Below are 17215 nucleotides of genomic sequence, written 5' to 3' on the forward strand. Positions count from 1 at the left end.
TTATTAGGGGAGGGAGCGCATGGGAATAGGAAACGGATTTGAACCTTCCCGAGTCGGAAGCCCGCCCAAGAACCAACAAGAGGATGAGGCAGGCCGGGTTGGGCTCGGGTCGGACTCTGACGGGGGCCGGGGGGCGGGGGGAACGAGACAATGCTATCGTCAATGGGCCTTGTTGCATGTCGTCGTGGACTTTGGGTCATCGGTCCGCCTAGTCGGCTGAGCGTGCGTGTCAGCGTGTGGGTGGGGGACCACGCGCTGAGTCTCTTTTGTTCTCTTCTGGCTGGGCTGTCGGATCTCCTACCGTGCAAAAACAAGTTGCTGCATTCTGATGCTGCAGCATAGGAATGGAACATTTCTGATCAGTCTTTCCTGAAAAAGATTATATGAAAATTCTGTGCTACGTGGAAAGGTCCTTTCATCAACGGGGGCCAAGTTCTCTCAGTAAAATGTATTAAATCAATTTTAAGTATATAATAGATACATTACCATGACCGTATAATCTTCTGTGTAAGGGGGTGTTTGGGAACACCGTGCTAAACTTTAGCACCTGTCACATCGGATGTTTGGACACTAATTAGGAGTATTAAATATAGTCTAATTATAAAACTAATTGCACAGATGGAGTCTAATTCGCGAGACGAATCTATTAAGCCTAATTAGTCATGATTTGACAATGTGGTGCTACAGTAACCATTTGCTAATGATGGATTAATTAGCCTTAATAGATTCATCTCGCGAATTAGACTCCATTTGTGCAATTAGTTTTGTAATTAGCTCATGTTTAGTCCTTCTAATTAGCATCCGAATATCCGATGTGACCCTGCTAAATTTTAGCACCTTGTATCCAAACACCCCCTAAGTTAAAACCGCTAGGTTGGCAACTTGATATAGATGCGCTAGTTGACATGTACTCTAAAAAATCATTTAATTGATGTAGATTTCTCACAGTACAGCCTATTCTTACAACATAGTATGTTATATAACAAGGACTGCACATCTATTGATCTATCTAACAAAGAGAACACACACACGTTGTTCGAGCATGCAACATGTTAAGCTTCGCTCTACATTCTGAAATGCCGCACGATGTGAATGTGCATTTCTTCTCTAGGAGTATCCTGCAGCTGAGCTTCAGAACGGGTAAAGAAAGGTCATGGAAAACAAATCCGCTATTCCTGTCCCTCCATGAAAATGCCTATACATGATGGAGGATTAAGGACGTTTTGGTATTTTAGGATGAGCTCTGGAAAAATCCGCCATTGTTTTCCTGCATGCAACGTGCTCACTTGATAAAACCTTGAAGCTGACCGTGTCGCTCCATCTAGGATACCATAGTCCCAAGTTCTTGATCCTTGTTTTCACTGGCTATAGTTGGCGCATAATGATGAATGGCATTTTACACTGCGGACTGATCGTGCCTGCAAAAAACAACCAAACAGTAAGCATATGATGTAGGCTATGTGGAGCGCGAACGTGCCACAGAGCATAATCCATGGAAATGGGAATCAGCTGCACAAGAATTCATGTGAATGTTGGATTGTTAAGGAAATAAGTGCAAAGAAAAAACATCAGCTACCATTTAGCCAAGCTTCAATGCTTCCCTAAGACCAAAGCTCATATGTGCACGACCCTTTTTCCCTAGTGGGTTATTTCCCTTCTGCATCATTGTTACAAATTCATTGTAGTCGATCCGGCCATCCTGAATACGTAAGCAAGTGAGATAGAATTCTTGGCCTTTATCAGCAGACTCATAATGCAATCATATCTACTTACATTGTCTTGATCAATGTCACGGATGATATCTTCTAGGTGTGCATCTCCTATACCAAACTCCTCACATGCTGTTTGTAGCTCATCATAAGTAATGTAACCACTGCCGTCTTTATCAAAGTATGAGAATGCTGCGAAGAGATTATCTTCTCGCTCGACTTTGTTCAGATGCAAAGTTGCAGCAAGAAACTCCCCATAATCAATGGAACCACTGTTATCAATATCTGCCTGAAAGTTGCACAGTATATATCTTCATTCAAGCAAGGCCCCAAACTTACGTGTAATACAACAGTTAATTCTCCTAGCAACAAAGCCCTTTGCAAGAATATAAAAAGGGCCATTCTCACAATCTTAGACCAATAAGTTCAGAAAAAGACAGAATTACAGACTAAACAGGATGCCATTAATGCATCTCTAAACATCCCACATCAGTTTGATATTCAGTAACTCAAATTCAAGAAAGAGTTTTCTTAAGCTCATGGGAGGCAGGAATCTTAGAAAAGATCTGAAAGCAGAAGAAAAATATGTTAGAATAATTACCGCCTCCATTAGTGTTGTAATTTCTGAGTCCTTTAAGTTAGCACCAACTCTCTTCAAGCCACTTTTTAGTTCCTCCAATGTGATCTGCCCACTATTGTCAGTGTCCAGCATTTTGAACATTTCTCTCAATCCTGCAATTTCGTCTTCGGACAAATTCTCAGCAATGACCTACAGGCCCCCAGTTCAATGAGAATATCAATACTGAACACAATAAAATACTATAAAACCAAGTGATAACTTATTCCATTACTCACCCTAAGGGCCATCTTCTTTAGTTTATTCATTGCAGAAAACTGTTTCAATCTGGTTAAGACAGCAGAATCCAGAGGTTTGTCCGGAGCAACTCCATCAACACAAACCCAGGGATGACCTGCCAAAATGAAGATGGGTCATTTGGGAAGACTTATACAATGAAGTTAGATGGTCAGCAGAATGTTCTATAATAAAGTGGTATGCTTCATGGATTATTTATGCTTCAAAAGTCCTATGTACTTACATAGAGCTTCATGTGCAGTCAATCTCTTCCTGGGATTACGATTTAGCATCTTCCTGACCAAATCCTTCGCACTCTCTGAAATACTAGGCCAGGGATCAGCTGAAAAATCAAGTTCACCTTTCAGAACTTGTTCAAATATTCCTTGTTCAGATTCTGCAAAGAGCATATCAATGTCCAAAAGTTCATGTGCAGAACTGTCAGAAGCAAAAGGGCAAGGTAAAAAGTACAGCAAAGGGGTAGATGTATCCTCACCATCCCAAAATGGAGGAACCCCACTCAACAAGATATAAATTATTACACCGGCGCTCCACACATCCACCTTGCAGCCATAGTCTTTCATCAGAACCTCAGGGGCAACATAGTAAGGACTTCCAACGACATCCGAAAATATTTCATCTGTAAGCAGTTCAAGTCAACACAGACTAAACAACAGGTAGACAGTGGTATATATGTGATTGTAACATGGTGTTATAAATGAAAAAAAAAGGATTAGTGGTCATCTGCTAATGTTGATAATTCACATGGTTCTTGTATGACATCCAATACCATCCTTCTGGGTGTCAGAAGGATACAATATACAACTCCCCTAACAGCATCCCTAATGTGTGTCCAATTTTGGGGAGAAAAATCAGAAACATGGACTTAAGTTGATACCTCCAAAGCTGGTTCGTTTAGTGGACCCGAAGGAAAAATAAATAAATAGAAAAACGAGAACTCCTCTCCCATTCTCCTCTTCCTCTTTCCTGGAACTTTTATTTTCAAAACAGATCAACACTGCCAGAAATTATATTTTCCTGAGTTGCATTCAAACAAGGTTTGGAGTTTGATTTTCAGCTCTGGAATATTGAAACCACTACATGTTGCTCCAATATTTATTTCTTTGTAGCTTGAAAGTGCAAGAACCTGATTGGCAATTTCAATTTCATATTAGTACAGGGACGGAGCTCATTTTGCTCTTGTCCCTCACAAGCTTCCCTTCCAGATGCATTGAATACCAGAAGATGCATATATACCCTGCTATACAATAGTACTGTCACAAATTTCCGTGCTCTGAAATTAGATTATTTCTACTATAAGGCATGAAAACCCTTCCACTTGTACTATTTAAAATAAGTCTTTAAAGTACCATATTCAACAAACATGTGAAATAAAGAGTGTCAACTCAAAGCTGTGCATGCACAAATGCACTACTAGAGTACTATTCCACCACCACAGCAAACTAGCAGTCAAACTAAGCATTGTCTAGGATTCTTTTGGGAGACAATGGCCAACAAGCATGCACGTCCTACAACAGAATATTACTCAACACTGGAAATCGAGGCTGTACCTGGTTTGAAGAAGATGGAAAGCCCAAAATCGATAGCCTTCAACGGCGCATCCTCCTTTTGGTTCACAAACAAGAAATTCTCCGGCTTGAGGTCTCTGTGCATCACCCCGAGGGAATGGCATGCTTCCACAACCCCAATGATCACCCGTGCCAGCTGCGCGGCGGCTTTCTCAGAGTAGTGCCCCCGCTGTATGATCCTATCGAACAGCTCCCCTCCCGCGCACAGCTCCATGACGAGGTGCACGGCGACTGCGTCCTCGTAGGCGCCCACGATGGAGACGACGTTGGGGTGGCCGGAGAGGTGGTGCATGATCTGGATCTCGCGGCGCACGTCCTCGACGTCCTCATCCGTCACGAGCTTCCGCTTGGCGATGGACTTGCAGGCGAACTGCTTCCCCGTGGCCTTCTCGACGCACTGGTAGGTGGTGCCGAACTGCCCCTGCCCGAGCTTCTTGCCCAGGGTGTAGAGGTCCTTGAGCCGCTCAGAGTCGCGCTTCAGGACGGAGCCGACGAGGAGGCCGGCGCTCTGCACGCGCTTCACCTTGGGCTTGGGCTTGGGCTTGCCGTTCGGGTTGGGCGCGGCGGAGGAGTGGGGCGAGTGCTCGGAGTCGGGGATGGTGACGGGATCAGGGGCCCTGGAGGAGGTCGAGGAGGAAGTGGAGGGGGTGGGCTCCGGGGTCGGGGATGGCTCGGCGTGGGCGGCGGCGGCGGGGCGCCAGAGCACGGCGAGGGAGACGGAGTTGAAGAAGCTGTGGCGCTCCGAGGGCGCGCTGGGCCCGACGCAGGTGTTCCCCATCGCGCCGGCGAGGGGGCGGCGGCAGCCGGAACCCTAGGCTGCCCGCGGCGGCATTGGGCGGCGAGCACGGTGGGGGATTTGGTTGGATCGGGGGAGGATTTGGTGGAGGGGAACGGGGAGGAGGTAGCCGGCGGAGAGGGCCGGGAGGTGGTGGGGCCGTGGTGCTGACATGTGGGCCGCGTGAGCGTGCGAGGCCCGTTGTAAGTGGGGGACAGTGGCCGGCGCGGGAAGCTAGTTAGATTGGGCGATGCGCGCCAGATCGGACGGCTCAGATTGTCGCGCACGTGAGATGATTGGATAACAGCTTTGGGCACAGCTCCACGTAGGACGAGGACGATGAAATCATGAAAGCACTATCCTACCTCTAGTTAGTCCTCTCTGAAGTGGAGTATAAATGCATTTATGATTTCAAAGGCACAAATTTATTCTAAAGTGTGCACAGCAGTTCGTATTTTGAAAATAGTAGAAGCATTTCTTCAAAAAAAAATAGTAGAAGCAGAAAGAACAACAAATAAAAACACGGGGAGTAAGTCTTAACCAATGTTTAGTTAAATTACATGCATTCTTACTTGTCGATCTAGTACAAATAGATTCATATTTCACAAGTATTTAGTATTATGTACATATTTTTAAAAGAAAGCAATGTCCTGTGTTTCATCAAAACATTTTTAGTCACAATATGGCCTCTAAAATAAAGAAAGAATGAGGCGAGCAACAACCTTTTTCTAATTGACCGTCTGAGAGAGCTTTTTTCTTCACCCAGTTTCTAATTTATTTTTATCTCTATTTAATTGCAAAACGGCTTCACGTTAAATTGCCTCAATTTATACAAGATATGTGAAACTGGAGCCACATAAGTCATCCTGAACAGTGCCAAAGAGTTATTTTTCTTGAAAAAAAAAGTAACCGTTGTTTATTAAGCCGTCACTAGATGTTATCAGGAATCACGTCTGCCCAGGTCACACAAACAACTTTCTTTTTTTGCTTGCCTCTTCGTGGAAACAACCTAGTACATGCTTTTCAAATTATTCAATGACACTGCTTGCTGTTGCGTGTGCATGATGCATGCACACATGCTGGCACCCTGGCAGCTTGCTACCAACGAAAGATTTGTTTAACCGGCCGGCACTTTTCCGTGCCACTTGTCTCTGCCATAACAAATAAGTAACCATGATCCAAATAACAATGCGGGCCTAGATCGCCTTGTTCAACACGTACGTGCACACCATATGCATTGTTTGACCCTGCAGGCTGCAGGCTGGAGGCTGCAGCCCAATTTTGCAACTCCTTTCGTTCAGCGCCCGCAGCTGCGGCATGCCTCCTAGATCCTAATAGGCTAATGATCACTCTCCCTTAGCTTCCGTGCATCATCCGATACGTAAAGCTACCTGGCAACGCACGCGCGCATAGTATATTCACTATATTGGTTCATCGCGCAGGCTTCGCAGCCGCGCGCGAGGCCTCCGTTTTTGAACTACCCACGCGCATGCACGTCTTTCTTTCTTTCTTTTTCTTTTTGAAAATTCACGCATGCATGTCAAAATGAGGATTTATTTTGTTTGGACCTGGCTGTAATGCACGTGGTTCGCAGCTGACTTTTGGATTCATAATGGTCACAAATCTCTTTCTTTTCCTCTACGTTCTTTCTCGCCGGTTCTCAGAGCTTTTTTAGCGGCAACACTGTAGAACAATTAATAGCAGAGCCTAAATGGAGCTACAATGAGTTATAGACTTATATATAGCTGTTAAATTAGATAGACCCAAATAGCAGTCTCTGCCCTGAAAAGGCTATTTAGAGAATGAATTGCATCAACATAACTTGTTAGAGTAATAAACTGCTTCCCGCTCGTCTGACTCTCTTATTATCTTCGCTTTCCACAATCTATAACACCCCATCTCTTTACCCACACATTCATCTCTACTGCTAGAAAGGTTTTCCTATGCATTTTCTCTATGTCATCTCAGACTCTCCTACCCTAACCTGGACTCTCTCTCCATCATGCCCAAAAGTTGGCTAGAGACGGAGGGGGTACGTAAAGGTTTTTGAGAAGCGCTTCACGCGACTACTACTACAGCTCGTCATCTATCCTCTACATCGGCCGGTCACACGGCTTCGTCGTCTTCCCCATTTCATGCGAGTCGTTAGAATTATGGTTTATCCATCTACAAAAGTTTAGTAATATGTGCGCCGCGCTTTGATCCAATCTTTAACCCTATTATCTGATATATCATGGTTATGATATCCATGTACCTAGTATATTGGAGAATTTCATGCTAGGGTTTACTCTTGTCATGATTTATTTAATTTAAAAACCAATAATATTGTAATTATCTAATTATATTCAATAAAAGTTGTGGCAGGACGAGAAATCGTATAGCGTGGAGGAAAAAAACATTCATGTGCGTGAAGAGGTTACTTGTAAATTAAAATACCATGCCCTACTAGCTACCCCTGTTTTCTTTGGGGTCGGACGACCGGACGACGAAGCAGCAGCCATATATGCATGCACGCTCGTCAGCAACCACTGCTGCTACCTGCTGGCTGCTGCCGCCGTCACACCAAACGAAGAATCTGCAGTGCAGCAGGCTGCTACCTGCTGCGCCGCGCTAGCTTCCTTCGGCGTACGTCTCCCGGCCGGAAGAGTATTTTATCCGCCTCTGACCTCTTCCGGCGCGCAGAGGCAGGTCAATCCGCCCATGCAATATGCAAAAGGGCAAGGCAAAGCGTATTCAACGCTGCGTACTTTTCTTGACGACGACGGTTTGGTGATCGCAGATTCACAGACGCCGGCTATATGCTATATATACATCTTGTCGCGCCTCAAGAGGTTCTCCAGCAGCAGAGAAGAAGCCTCGATTGACCCATCGCCATTTCGGAGCTCGCGAGCTACAAACTTTCTCGTCGGCCAAGGGCGAACACAGCACCAGGCCACCAACCATGTCGACGGCAGCGAAGGCGAAGAGGTCAGGGGTGACCAGCCTGCAGGGCCCGAGGCCGCAGCCGCTGAGCCTGCCGGCGGCCGCGTCGCCGCCCCGGCCGTCCAAGAGACCCCGCGTGAACGGCGGCGATGACGACGACGACGCCGGGAGACCGGCGGCGGCGGGGCCGGTGATCGTGTACGAGCACACGCCCAAGGTCATCCACGCCCGGCCGGACGAGTTCAAGGCCCTCGTGCAGAGGCTCACCGGCCGGGAACAGCCCGTAGTTCAGCCGGCGGCAGAGACGACGACGTCGTCGCAAGGAGAGGAGGCGGCCACGACCACGACGGCCACCGACTCCCTGGTGCTCACGCTCGGGCAGCAGGCGCCGCCGCCGCTCGATGTCTACACGCCGCCCTCGCTGGCGTTGCCTTCTCCTGGTGGTGGCCTGGCTGCTGCCGGCTTCCTTCTCTCCCCGGGCAGCTTCCTCTTCTCCCCCGCCACCATGCAGGCTCTACAGGAGCTCATCAGCTGATCACCGCGCCTTGCTCTAATCGATTCAGAAAAAAGTGAACACAAAGATTGTTCACGCAAAGCGACCTGACGTGTAACTCGTTCTTTTATTCATTGTTAATTTTATTTTCAAGTACAACAAATAAAGTCGGTTGAATTACGTCCAGTTCTCTCTCTAGTCTTCTGGTTTGGTACACCACTGTAAAATTTACTCTTGAAGTAATTGGTACGTTGTACATATATGCTGATAGCAACAAAGGTTCATTTTTTGTCAACATTTTTCATAAACCCTGCATCTTTTTCACATGTTTTGTTCTGGAACTTGCTGGTAGCACTACCGGCGCTATAAATTTCCAAAATGCCTTTTCCCTGTCTGAAGCCATCAGAGAAATGCTGTTGCAGCCTTGCAGGGTCACTCATCGTCCATCCTGAGTCACCACTCAACGCAAATGATATTTCTGTTATGATCGGTCCAGCAGAGAGTTCATAGAAACAGAAGATTATTGTGATGATAGCGAACATGAGAATTCAACTTGTCCGCGTCGCATAATTAGGACGATGCGAAGAACACGATCAAATCTTTCAACTGACGATCACAAGTATTAATTTGACTTGCCCCAACATTTTGCATTTGACATTTGTTTCAATGTTCAAACAGGTCTTCCCATTTGACGACATGATATATATGGGTCATCAATTTTCGCATCGAAAAAATGGGTCTATCGGTTTATGTCATCTAGTAATCTGAACTGTCTTGTAATCCCGCACCAGAAGTAACGTACTCGTTTATACCCTAATTAATCTGCATTCGCCACCAGAGTCAGCAAATGTAGGCGATGGTTTCTTTATGTAACGCAGTGCCGTTTCAAGCAAAGTGTTAGTGAATTAGATTATGTGTTTGTAATCCTTGCTAGATATCCTTCCTCAGAAGTTGAATTCAGTGGCTTTATTCTGAAGGAAAAAGACAGTCCAGTGTCTTTTTTAATTGCGTGATTGATATTGACAATAACAAATATTGTTTCATTTTACTGGTCCCAGCAGAAGGTTCTTCTTGACTTCATTAATTTCTCATGAAGATACTAGAGTAGGTTAACCACTTTCATATATATAGGACACATCATTTGAAAACATTTGATAGCTACACTTACCCCTATAATAATCACATATGGGCATATGGCTTCCAAGTAAACCTGTCACTATCAATGCCCTAAGAGGCTTAGTTTTTCGTTTTTTTTACCGGCCAATAATCATATTGTGAAAGAAACTCTATAATGTCTTTGTTTTTGCAAAACTATATAATAATGACAGTTTAACTACGTGTGCCAACATGTCGTCCTGAACATTAGTAAAAGTCTAAGCTAATGTGCAATTTTTCTTCACATAGTCAAGCGGCGTTGGCACAATCAGTGCAATTTGTTGACATCTTCGAAGTGGATATGCAGTGTTGAAGTATTGCAGTCTGAAAACCAATCCATTCGCAGGATCAATCAAGACCCTGTCAATCAACTAATTTCAGTACAGCTTGACAAAATCTTTCAATCACAGTGCTAATCAGATGACGCCATACTGTTACTGGTAGAAGCTCTGAAACGGCGATAGTAGTTCAACAATAAGGTCACCAGTTCTCTTGTAATCCTGACTTCTGACTCTGAATTCGACCAGATTTGAAGAAACCCAGTAATAAAGGTAACAACTGAAGTATAGTCGTTAGCAGTATTTCAGCAGGTTGCAGAACGAGCGGCATAGTATATATGCAGCGAATGGAAGAGTAAATAACTGTGGAAGTTGCATCATCTGCTGAATTGAATTGAAACCCCAAGAACCCTAGACCAATTCGCATCGCCCCCTTGTTAGTCTGAAAAAAGAAAACCTAAGGTACCTGGCCGGTTTATTCTTTAATTCTTATATATGCCGTGTGTTTAGGGTCTCAGCTGCAAAAACGTTACACTGACGGCAACAAATGAATACCAATTGACCACTACAATTTCTTGCACATGTGAAAGCATGCAGGGTGCGCCGTCACTACAATTTCTTCCTAGCTCAAGTCATTACAACACGAACGGCACCAGCGCTTTGATCCTCGCCGGGAACTCGTCGAACTTGGACTCGTACCACCTCCTGGTGGCGCAGCTCCGGCCGGCGAGGTATGCCGCCGTCCCCGTGGCCACGGCGAGCGCGTACACCGTCTGCGCGATCATGGCGAACCCGAAGAACCCGAGGATCTCGAAGAGGTAGTGCGGGCAGGTGACGAGCTCGAACAGGCCGCCCCGGGGTATCTTGTACCCCTTGTCGCCGCCGCCACCGCCGCCGTCGGCTCGCAGCCTCGAGAGGAGGTAGTGGTGATAGAAGTTGCCGGCGAGGCCGACGGCGAAGACGGCCACGCCCGGGTAGAGCAGATCGACTGGCGGGTCTGGGAGGCCCCGGCTGAGGTGCTGCGCGTAGATCATGGTGGCCGTGCTCAGCAGGTAGCTGGTGCTGATGGTCACCGCCGTATCCACCGGCATGCTCCCGCTGTACCGGTGCACGAACAGCACCTGAGAGAGATCGAACAAGAAACAGACACGTACGATGTTCAGTCGCTATGCATTTTTTCTAATTTTGTTGAAACTTGAAAACCAGGGCATGCAGATCTTGTCGATTGGTTACCTCGAGAACGCGTTTGAGGAAGTGGGCGGCGAGCGCGGCGGCGAGGACCTGCGCACGCGCGCCGTCGACGGCGCCGGGCACGGCGAAGGACGCCGCGGCGGCGGCGAGCGCGGGGGCGTAGGCGACCAGCATCCCGTCCCGGCTACTCAGGACCGCGCCGCCGCCCCGCTGCTTGGTGTTTCCTCCGGCGCCGGCTGCCACGACGTGCCAGAACTTGGAGTATGCCATGTGTTTGCCGCGGAGCTCGGCGAGGCCCGCGTTGGCCATTGACACGAGCGACACCGCCGACATCGTTGCCACGTACACCGACGCCGGCGGCGGGTACAGGAACGGCGGCCACATCTCGATCGACGGCGGATCTGAGCGGCGGCGTCCGGCGTTGCTGCTCGCCACGGGGACGGCGGCGCGGGGCGTGTGAGGACGGGCGTGCTTTGGGCCTTGCGTTTCGCGTGTTGCATTGGTAGTTTTGGGGCGAGGTGCTCGCGGCGTGTAGGTAAGCTACTGTGCGAACGTGTCCGCGCGGCCGCCGCTCGTCGGAGAAGGAGAGCAGGGACAGGGAGAGCCACAGCCACATCCGCAGGTGGATGCGCGCGGGCGAGGACGTGGCGACGTCGCGGCCTCCGGAGGGCGTTTCACGGGCGGACCACGGTGGTAACGCAAATGCTGTGAGCCTGTGACCACCGAGGCACCCAATGTAGGCTCAGCTGATTAGGTTTCATAATGAACGGTCTTTGGTTACTTCATCAAATCTTAGATCCCGTTTGGGAGGATTTCTTTCAAAACAACTTCATCGAAGTCGGTAAAGCTAAAAATAGTGGCTTCACTTCATTTTAGCTTCAGCTTACAAAACAGCTTCACGCTACATTACCTCATTTTGCACAAAACAGGTGAAGCTGAAGCCAATGTAAGCCCTACGAAACAGGATCTTATTATTTTTCCGGATGTTTTAAGAAAATGCATGTACAAAAGCCAGATTCACCGTGCACGTACAGAATTCATTTGTCAGCAATGCTATGCCTGTCTATTTACAAGAACTGTGTTACTGTGTGCGCTAATTGGTTTACACATACACGTGGTGCCAAAATTAGCCTCATTTGGAACACGGGAATTCCTATAAGAACCGAAGAGTGCGTTCCGAAACTCCCGAACACACACGTAGCCAAAACTTGCAAGTCATCTGCCGTTCATCACAACGGGGGAGCTCCACGGCTTTCTCGCAGTCGCAACAGGCCAGTCCGGTCTCTCCGTTTACAGGCACTTGGTTGTGCGATGGAGACCGGCCGATCTGGATCCCGTGGTCGCCGCCTTTGGATCACAATACTGAATGGCGATCAACTGACACCATCATTGTCATTGTAAAAAGATGGAATGACCAAGTAAAACAAGTGGTGATTTGGAACGATGCCATTCTAAATGCTAATGAAGCCAACTAATGCGCATTATCACTGCTGCAGGAGGGCTGCAGATTGATCATATTTGCTTTATCTTCTTGCACTTACAACCTGAACTTCTTTGAGATTTAAGTCTCTAATTTCTTTCAGTGCAACTAATAAAGCCAACTTATGTGCATCATCTGATCTTCAAAATTTTCTTTTTAGAAAAAATTAGCATAGTTTTACATGTTTACTACTGTAACCATGACAATATCCCCAGGCATGACAAGCACCAACGTTATCTCACAACAACAGGAAATCGTACTTTGCAAATGGAGAGCGCCGAGAACCGCGGCCTCTCCTCCGCCACGACGACGGCTCTCTCGTCCGCCGCCGCCACTTGCAGGCTCAGCAGTCGTGCCAACTCCCGCGCTAGCACCACCTGCGCACGCTCCGCCAGCAGCGCCGCCACCTTCCTCCGCATCGCCGCCGCGCTTTCCTTCTCCAGCATCGCTACCCTCCCGTACAGGCTGGGTCCCCGGCGACATGACAGCGCTCTCCTCCCCTGGTGCCGCCGGTGCCACAGCTTTCGTCGTGGCCACACACGGCACGCACTGCACGTCGGCGGTGTACTCGGACTCTCTCTCGACGGTCGGCGGCGCCAGCGGGGGCTCCTCGGCCACCGGTCCCTTCATCTCCTCCGCGTCTCCACCGTGGCTCTCCCCATCCTAGCCCGCCTCCGCCTCGAGGTATTCGACGGAACGATCGTCCTCGTTCTCGGAATTTCCGGCGTCCACTTTGTCATCGAGCTCAACGCCGTGTGCGTGGAGCAGCACGGCGTACGACGCGGCGAGCTTGGAGACAGCTGCGAGCCGGTCCTGCAGCTCGCGGTCCCGCTCGGCGCGGCCCTTGGTAAGGCCTCGGAGCTCGCACGCCTCCATCATGGTCACGGCCTTCTTCCGCTGCAGCTGCGCGATCATCAGCATCGTCTCGCTCACCGTGGTCTCCGCGGCGCCTCGCTCCGTGTCCAGCTCCACCCGTAGCGCCGCTGCAGCGCGCTCCGCGGCCTCCTTCTCTGCCCGCAGCTGCCACACCGCCTCCTCTAGCTCCTCTGCTCTCCGGCCACACAATGCCTTTGGTGGTACTCCAGCCCTACTCAGATTTTGCCATGCTCTCTCTATACTTAAATACCTCAAAAAATTCCCCTGAGCCCCATATTCAAGATGACGTACTCAACGTGAAGTAGTAAAGAAGCAGAAGGAACTTGAGGGACACCTCTCCAGGGAGCCGAGAGCTGTGCAATTGTCGGAGGCTAGCGTAGGCAAACCTCTGCCGGCGTGATCACCCTGCAAGGAAGATCACGCTGTAGTTCTAGAGTTAGAAGTCATCAAGATCAAGGTAGGATCTCGTGGTGATCTCGTGATGTACAATCATTCATGGTGAAGTAATGGATGTATTCATGTTCTTAGCCATCTAGATATCTTCTTTGATGGTTTTATACTTTATCAAGTTTGCTTATTTTTCAATCTATGAATCGATGATAGATTGCTTAGGGTGTTCTTGTCATCATGTTGACCAGATTTGCATGCCTGATCTACCGATAAGTATGACACGTTCTCTTGATCGTGCCCTTAACCTGCTTGCGCTGATAGAGGTGATCATGATAGGATCTTTCTTGTGTAAGGTGGGGGGTTTCGGGATCCGGATCGGATGCGTAGATTTAAAGATGCTTTTTACTAAGATCATGTCAGTGTTGCTTTACTATCCATGCTCAAAATTAAAACATATGCATAGTCTAGGTTGCTCTAGATTGGTTACCTTTGCTCTATTTGTTATCTGTCTGTACATGCTTAGTAGACTGGATCTGAATCTCTCATAAACACTAAGTTAATACTAGCAATGGTAGTTAAAATAGATCTTGTACTATAAGTTTCACGGATTGATAAACCTTAGGGGGAATACTCTGAGGGAAGAGGTACACCTTATCCATACGCTTGCGGTTCACAGATTGGCATGCTAACAACCGTCAACAGGCCCAAACACAGCAACGGAGCTCCAGCTTTGACGCGCCTCACCGCCGACGCTGCGCCGCTTCCACCGCTATCCTTTCTAGCCGCTCCTGCTCTTCCACTGCCCCACTGCATTCGATGCTACCATTGTGTGGGCATTTTGATAAGCATCAGCGCGAGGAGAGGAAGGAACCGGAGGAGCCGCTTCGTGGGTGCTTTGCATGTGGAGCTATTTCTTGTTATGCTGTTTAGTAGGGCTCCTGCAGAAACCAGTGCCGGATCTGTTTGAGGAGCCCTGCCAAACTTGCCAAAGTATGCCATGCATCACCATGATCGCCACCCATTGAGCCAACAGTTTCAAAGTGCTCCTCTACTCTTGACCTACCCCCATCAAGCGGATATCTACTTCCCCTCGCGGCCTCTCCCTTTTTCTTGTCTTGGCAAGCAAATATCTCTTAGACTTGAACCATTCCTTAGCTATTGCACAAAGGCACTCATAATTGTTACTCGCTCCGTTACATAACTTAAGACATTTTAGTTTTTCACGAATCAATTTTTTGTAATAATTTTAGCTAAATCTATAGAAAATAATATAATTAACACCTAAAATACCAAATAAATACAATATGATGCATGGTGGATTTACTAAAACTAATTTTATTTATATAGTGGTGTGTTTTTTTCCTATAAATTTAAATTGGTTGAAGTTACATAAATTTGATTTAGGATAAAAGTAAAACGTCTGTCATTTTAGAAGATAGCAGCACGTAGCACGTGCCTACTAGATCAATTATCATCATTCAGATCTCGCAGTCAACTGTTTATTATTTGTCAGCTAGTTTTGGTGGCATGGACTGCGTGGTTTGACAACGCCACTTGCTGATTTAGCTTTTGTTTCTGCGCTACTGCTAGGCTCGTGGGAACGTTGAATCGATGATAACGATGCCCCAACAACACTGCACTGGTCCACTAAGCACGATCAGTGAGTGTCTTGGATCGGATCTCGCCACTCTACCGACACAATGATTCTTAAGCTCATGCTCTGAAAACGTGGAAAGAGAAGGAAAAAGAAAGTTAAAACGATAAGAATCAACAACTGTGCCTTGAGAACTGCCAAGAAGGTGCTCGATCAGATCGGCCAACTTCGATGTCAAGAAAGTTCGAGTTCATCGACCATGGTCATCTGAAGGAAACAATGAGCAAATCGCAGGCGGAACTTTGTTTGGAAGCAAAGATGAACAAGAAGCAATCAAAAAATCAGCCCGTCCTAATCCAGAAATCAAATCAGTCACCGGAATTCCTCAACCAAGAAGCAGCAGATCCATGGTCCATCCATGCCGTGCCACCTACGCACGCCATTAGTGATCCAGCTAGAAGCAGCTAGCCGATCCGTGGTAGGAAGGGAACCTACTCCGCGTCCATGTGCGCGACGACGAACCGCCGGACGAGGCGGACGAGCTCGTCGGCGGGCTGCGTCCACGGGTCATCGGCCTCCGAGAACCCGTGCCCGACCCCGGCGAGCTCCGCGTACTCCACCTCCTTGCCCCACTCCTCCTTCATCCGCCGCGCGTACTGCGCGTGCCGGTCCCGGAGCACGTCGCGCTCCGCCGCGACCACGAGCACGGGAGCCATCGCCGCCACCTCCAGCGGCGGCGCCTCCGGCCCGGCCAGGTTAATCGCCGGGTGGTCCCTGGTCGCCCCGGGCGGCAGGAAGAGGCGCGCGTACCGGTCGACCATGTCGGCGGTGAGGAGGGACGAGTTTGCGGCGGGCGGCGGGGCCGCCTCGGCGCGCGTCCGGGCCTCGCCGGCCATGGCCGGCGTCAGGAGGACGGTCCCGCGGATCCGGACCGGCGGGCCGAGGCCGGTCTTGCCGAACTCGGTGGCGACGTGGTGCGCGATGTTGCCGCCGGCCGAGGCGCCGGCGACGAAGACGCGCGCGAAGTCGGCGTCGTCGGCAAACCAGGGGTCGTGGGCGGCGTGCGCGCGGAGCCACGCCATGGCCTCGGCGCCGTCCTCCTGCGCGGCGGGGAGGCGGTGCTCGGGCGCGAGGCGGTAGTCGAAGGAGAGCACGACGGCGGGGAGCTCCGCGGCGAGGCGGAGGCACCACGCGTGCGGACCCGGCCAGCGCCCGGACCCCAGGCAGAAGAACCCGCCGCCGGCGCCGCCGCCGTGGAAGTAGGCGACGATGGGGATCTGCGCGTCGTTGGCCGCGCCGAGGTGGCGCGGGCGGTAGAGGCGCGCGTTCAGGTCGTGCTCCCGCTGCCACGTCACGTCCTTCCACTCCACGCCGCTGTCGTCGTCGCCGTCGCTGCCGCTGCCGCCGCCGCCGTCCGGGTCGGCGTCCACCACCGGGTAAGACGCCGGATCGGCGCTGCGCCGCACCGTGCCGTCGCTCATCAGCTGCACCAGGCCGCGGATGTCTTCCACCACGTGCGGCTCTGACGACGGCGGCGGCGACATGGTTGGCTAACACACTTGATTCGTCTGCGTCTGCGAGCTCTGGTGAGGTGCGAGAACGAGAGGTGTCTCTAGAGCTTATAAAGAGGAGGGAACAAGTGGATTTTCGCTTGAATTCGAGGGAAGCCGTCGAGCCGATCTTCTCTCTTTTTGTGTGCTAAAATGGTCCATGGACATGAGAGGTGGCGCAACTGCATCCACAATCTTGCGTGAGCGATTCAATTGTGCTAAAATTACATTTGGGAACTTTGGTCAAAAGTGAGGTTGGCAGATGTGACAGGGCCGTACAGTGGCCGGTGCAACTCCAAAATTAATTTTAGAGCACCAAAATATCTATTTTGTACTGCTAAAACAACTCCAACAGATTAT

General features: G+C 49.3%; 4 protein-coding genes across 5 annotated transcripts; 1 reads left to right on the forward strand and 3 right to left on the reverse strand.

Annotated features, from left to right (window-relative positions):
• Positions 1-908: 908 nt before the first annotated feature.
• On the reverse strand, positions 909-5037 carry LOC117843568 (calcium-dependent protein kinase 17). Of its 2 annotated transcripts, none has more exons than XM_034724213.2 (8): positions 4134-5037; positions 3059-3202; positions 2807-2905; positions 2565-2680; positions 2311-2478; positions 1774-1998; positions 1577-1699; positions 909-1418 (listed from the first exon to the last, which is right to left on the reverse strand). In XM_034724213.2, the coding sequence occupies exons 1-7, from the start codon at positions 4927-4929 to the stop codon at positions 1580-1582; spliced, it is 1668 nt and encodes a 555-aa protein (XP_034580104.1). In that variant the 5' UTR covers positions 4930-5037; the 3' UTR covers positions 909-1418; positions 1577-1579. The 2 variants fall into 2 exon arrangements, with proteins under 2 accessions (XP_034580104.1, XP_034580103.1); XM_034724212.2 differs by having other exon boundaries at positions 2807-2959; positions 4134-5033.
• Positions 5038-7777: 2740 nt separating this feature from the next.
• On the forward strand, positions 7778-8527 carry LOC117842063 (uncharacterized). Its single transcript, XM_034722413.2, has one exon. The coding sequence runs from the start codon at positions 7868-7870 to the stop codon at positions 8381-8383; it is 516 nt and encodes a 171-aa protein (XP_034578304.1). The 5' UTR covers positions 7778-7867; the 3' UTR covers positions 8384-8527.
• A 1698-nt stretch (positions 8528-10225) lies between these two features.
• Positions 10226-11482, reverse strand: LOC117842955 (uncharacterized). The gene is made up of 2 exons (XM_034723483.2): positions 11008-11482; positions 10226-10895 (listed from the first exon to the last, which is right to left on the reverse strand). The coding sequence occupies exons 1-2, from the start codon at positions 11347-11349 to the stop codon at positions 10410-10412; spliced, it is 828 nt and encodes a 275-aa protein (XP_034579374.1). The 5' UTR covers positions 11350-11482; the 3' UTR covers positions 10226-10409.
• Positions 11483-15539: 4057 nt separating this feature from the next.
• Positions 15540-16849, reverse strand: LOC117845545 (strigolactones hydrolase CXE15). Its single transcript, XM_034726604.2, has one exon. It carries the CDS (start codon positions 16847-16849, stop codon positions 15797-15799), a length of 1053 nt encoding a protein of 350 aa, XP_034582495.1. The 3' UTR covers positions 15540-15796.
• Between the last annotated feature and the right edge of the window lie 366 nt (positions 16850-17215).

Source organism: Setaria viridis, chromosome 2 (assembly GCF_005286985.2).
Source record: "Setaria viridis chromosome 2, Setaria_viridis_v4.0, whole genome shotgun sequence".
Taxonomy (NCBI): Eukaryota; Viridiplantae; Streptophyta; class Magnoliopsida; order Poales; family Poaceae; genus Setaria; species Setaria viridis.

Excerpts from the sequence above, each read along its gene's own strand:
- LOC117845545 (XM_034726604.2), bottom strand. The coding sequence starts at position 16,849 with ATGTCGCCGCCGCCGTCGTCAGAGCCGCACGTGGTGGAAGACATCCGC.
- LOC117842955 (XM_034723483.2), bottom strand. The coding sequence starts at position 11,349 with ATGTGGCCGCCGTTCCTGTACCCGCCGCCGGCGTCGGTGTACGTGGCA. Across the intron at positions 10,896-11,007 it reads TCCTCAAACGCGTTCTCGAG|GTGCTGTTCGTGCACCGGTA; the intron begins GTAACCAATCGA and ends GATCTCTCTCAG.
- LOC117842063 (XM_034722413.2), top strand. The coding sequence starts at position 7,868 with ATGTCGACGGCAGCGAAGGCGAAGAGGTCAGGGGTGACCAGCCTGCAG.
- LOC117843568 (XM_034724212.2), bottom strand. The coding sequence starts at position 4,929 with ATGGGGAACACCTGCGTCGGGCCCAGCGCGCCCTCGGAGCGCCACAGC. Across the intron at positions 3,203-4,133 it reads TTCCATCTTCTTCAAACCAG|ATGAAATATTTTCGGATGTC; the intron begins GTACAGCCTCGA and ends AACTGCTTACAG. Across the intron at positions 2,681-2,806 it reads GACTGCACATGAAGCTCTAT|GTCATCCCTGGGTTTGTGTT; the intron begins GTAAGTACATAG and ends TCATTTTGGCAG.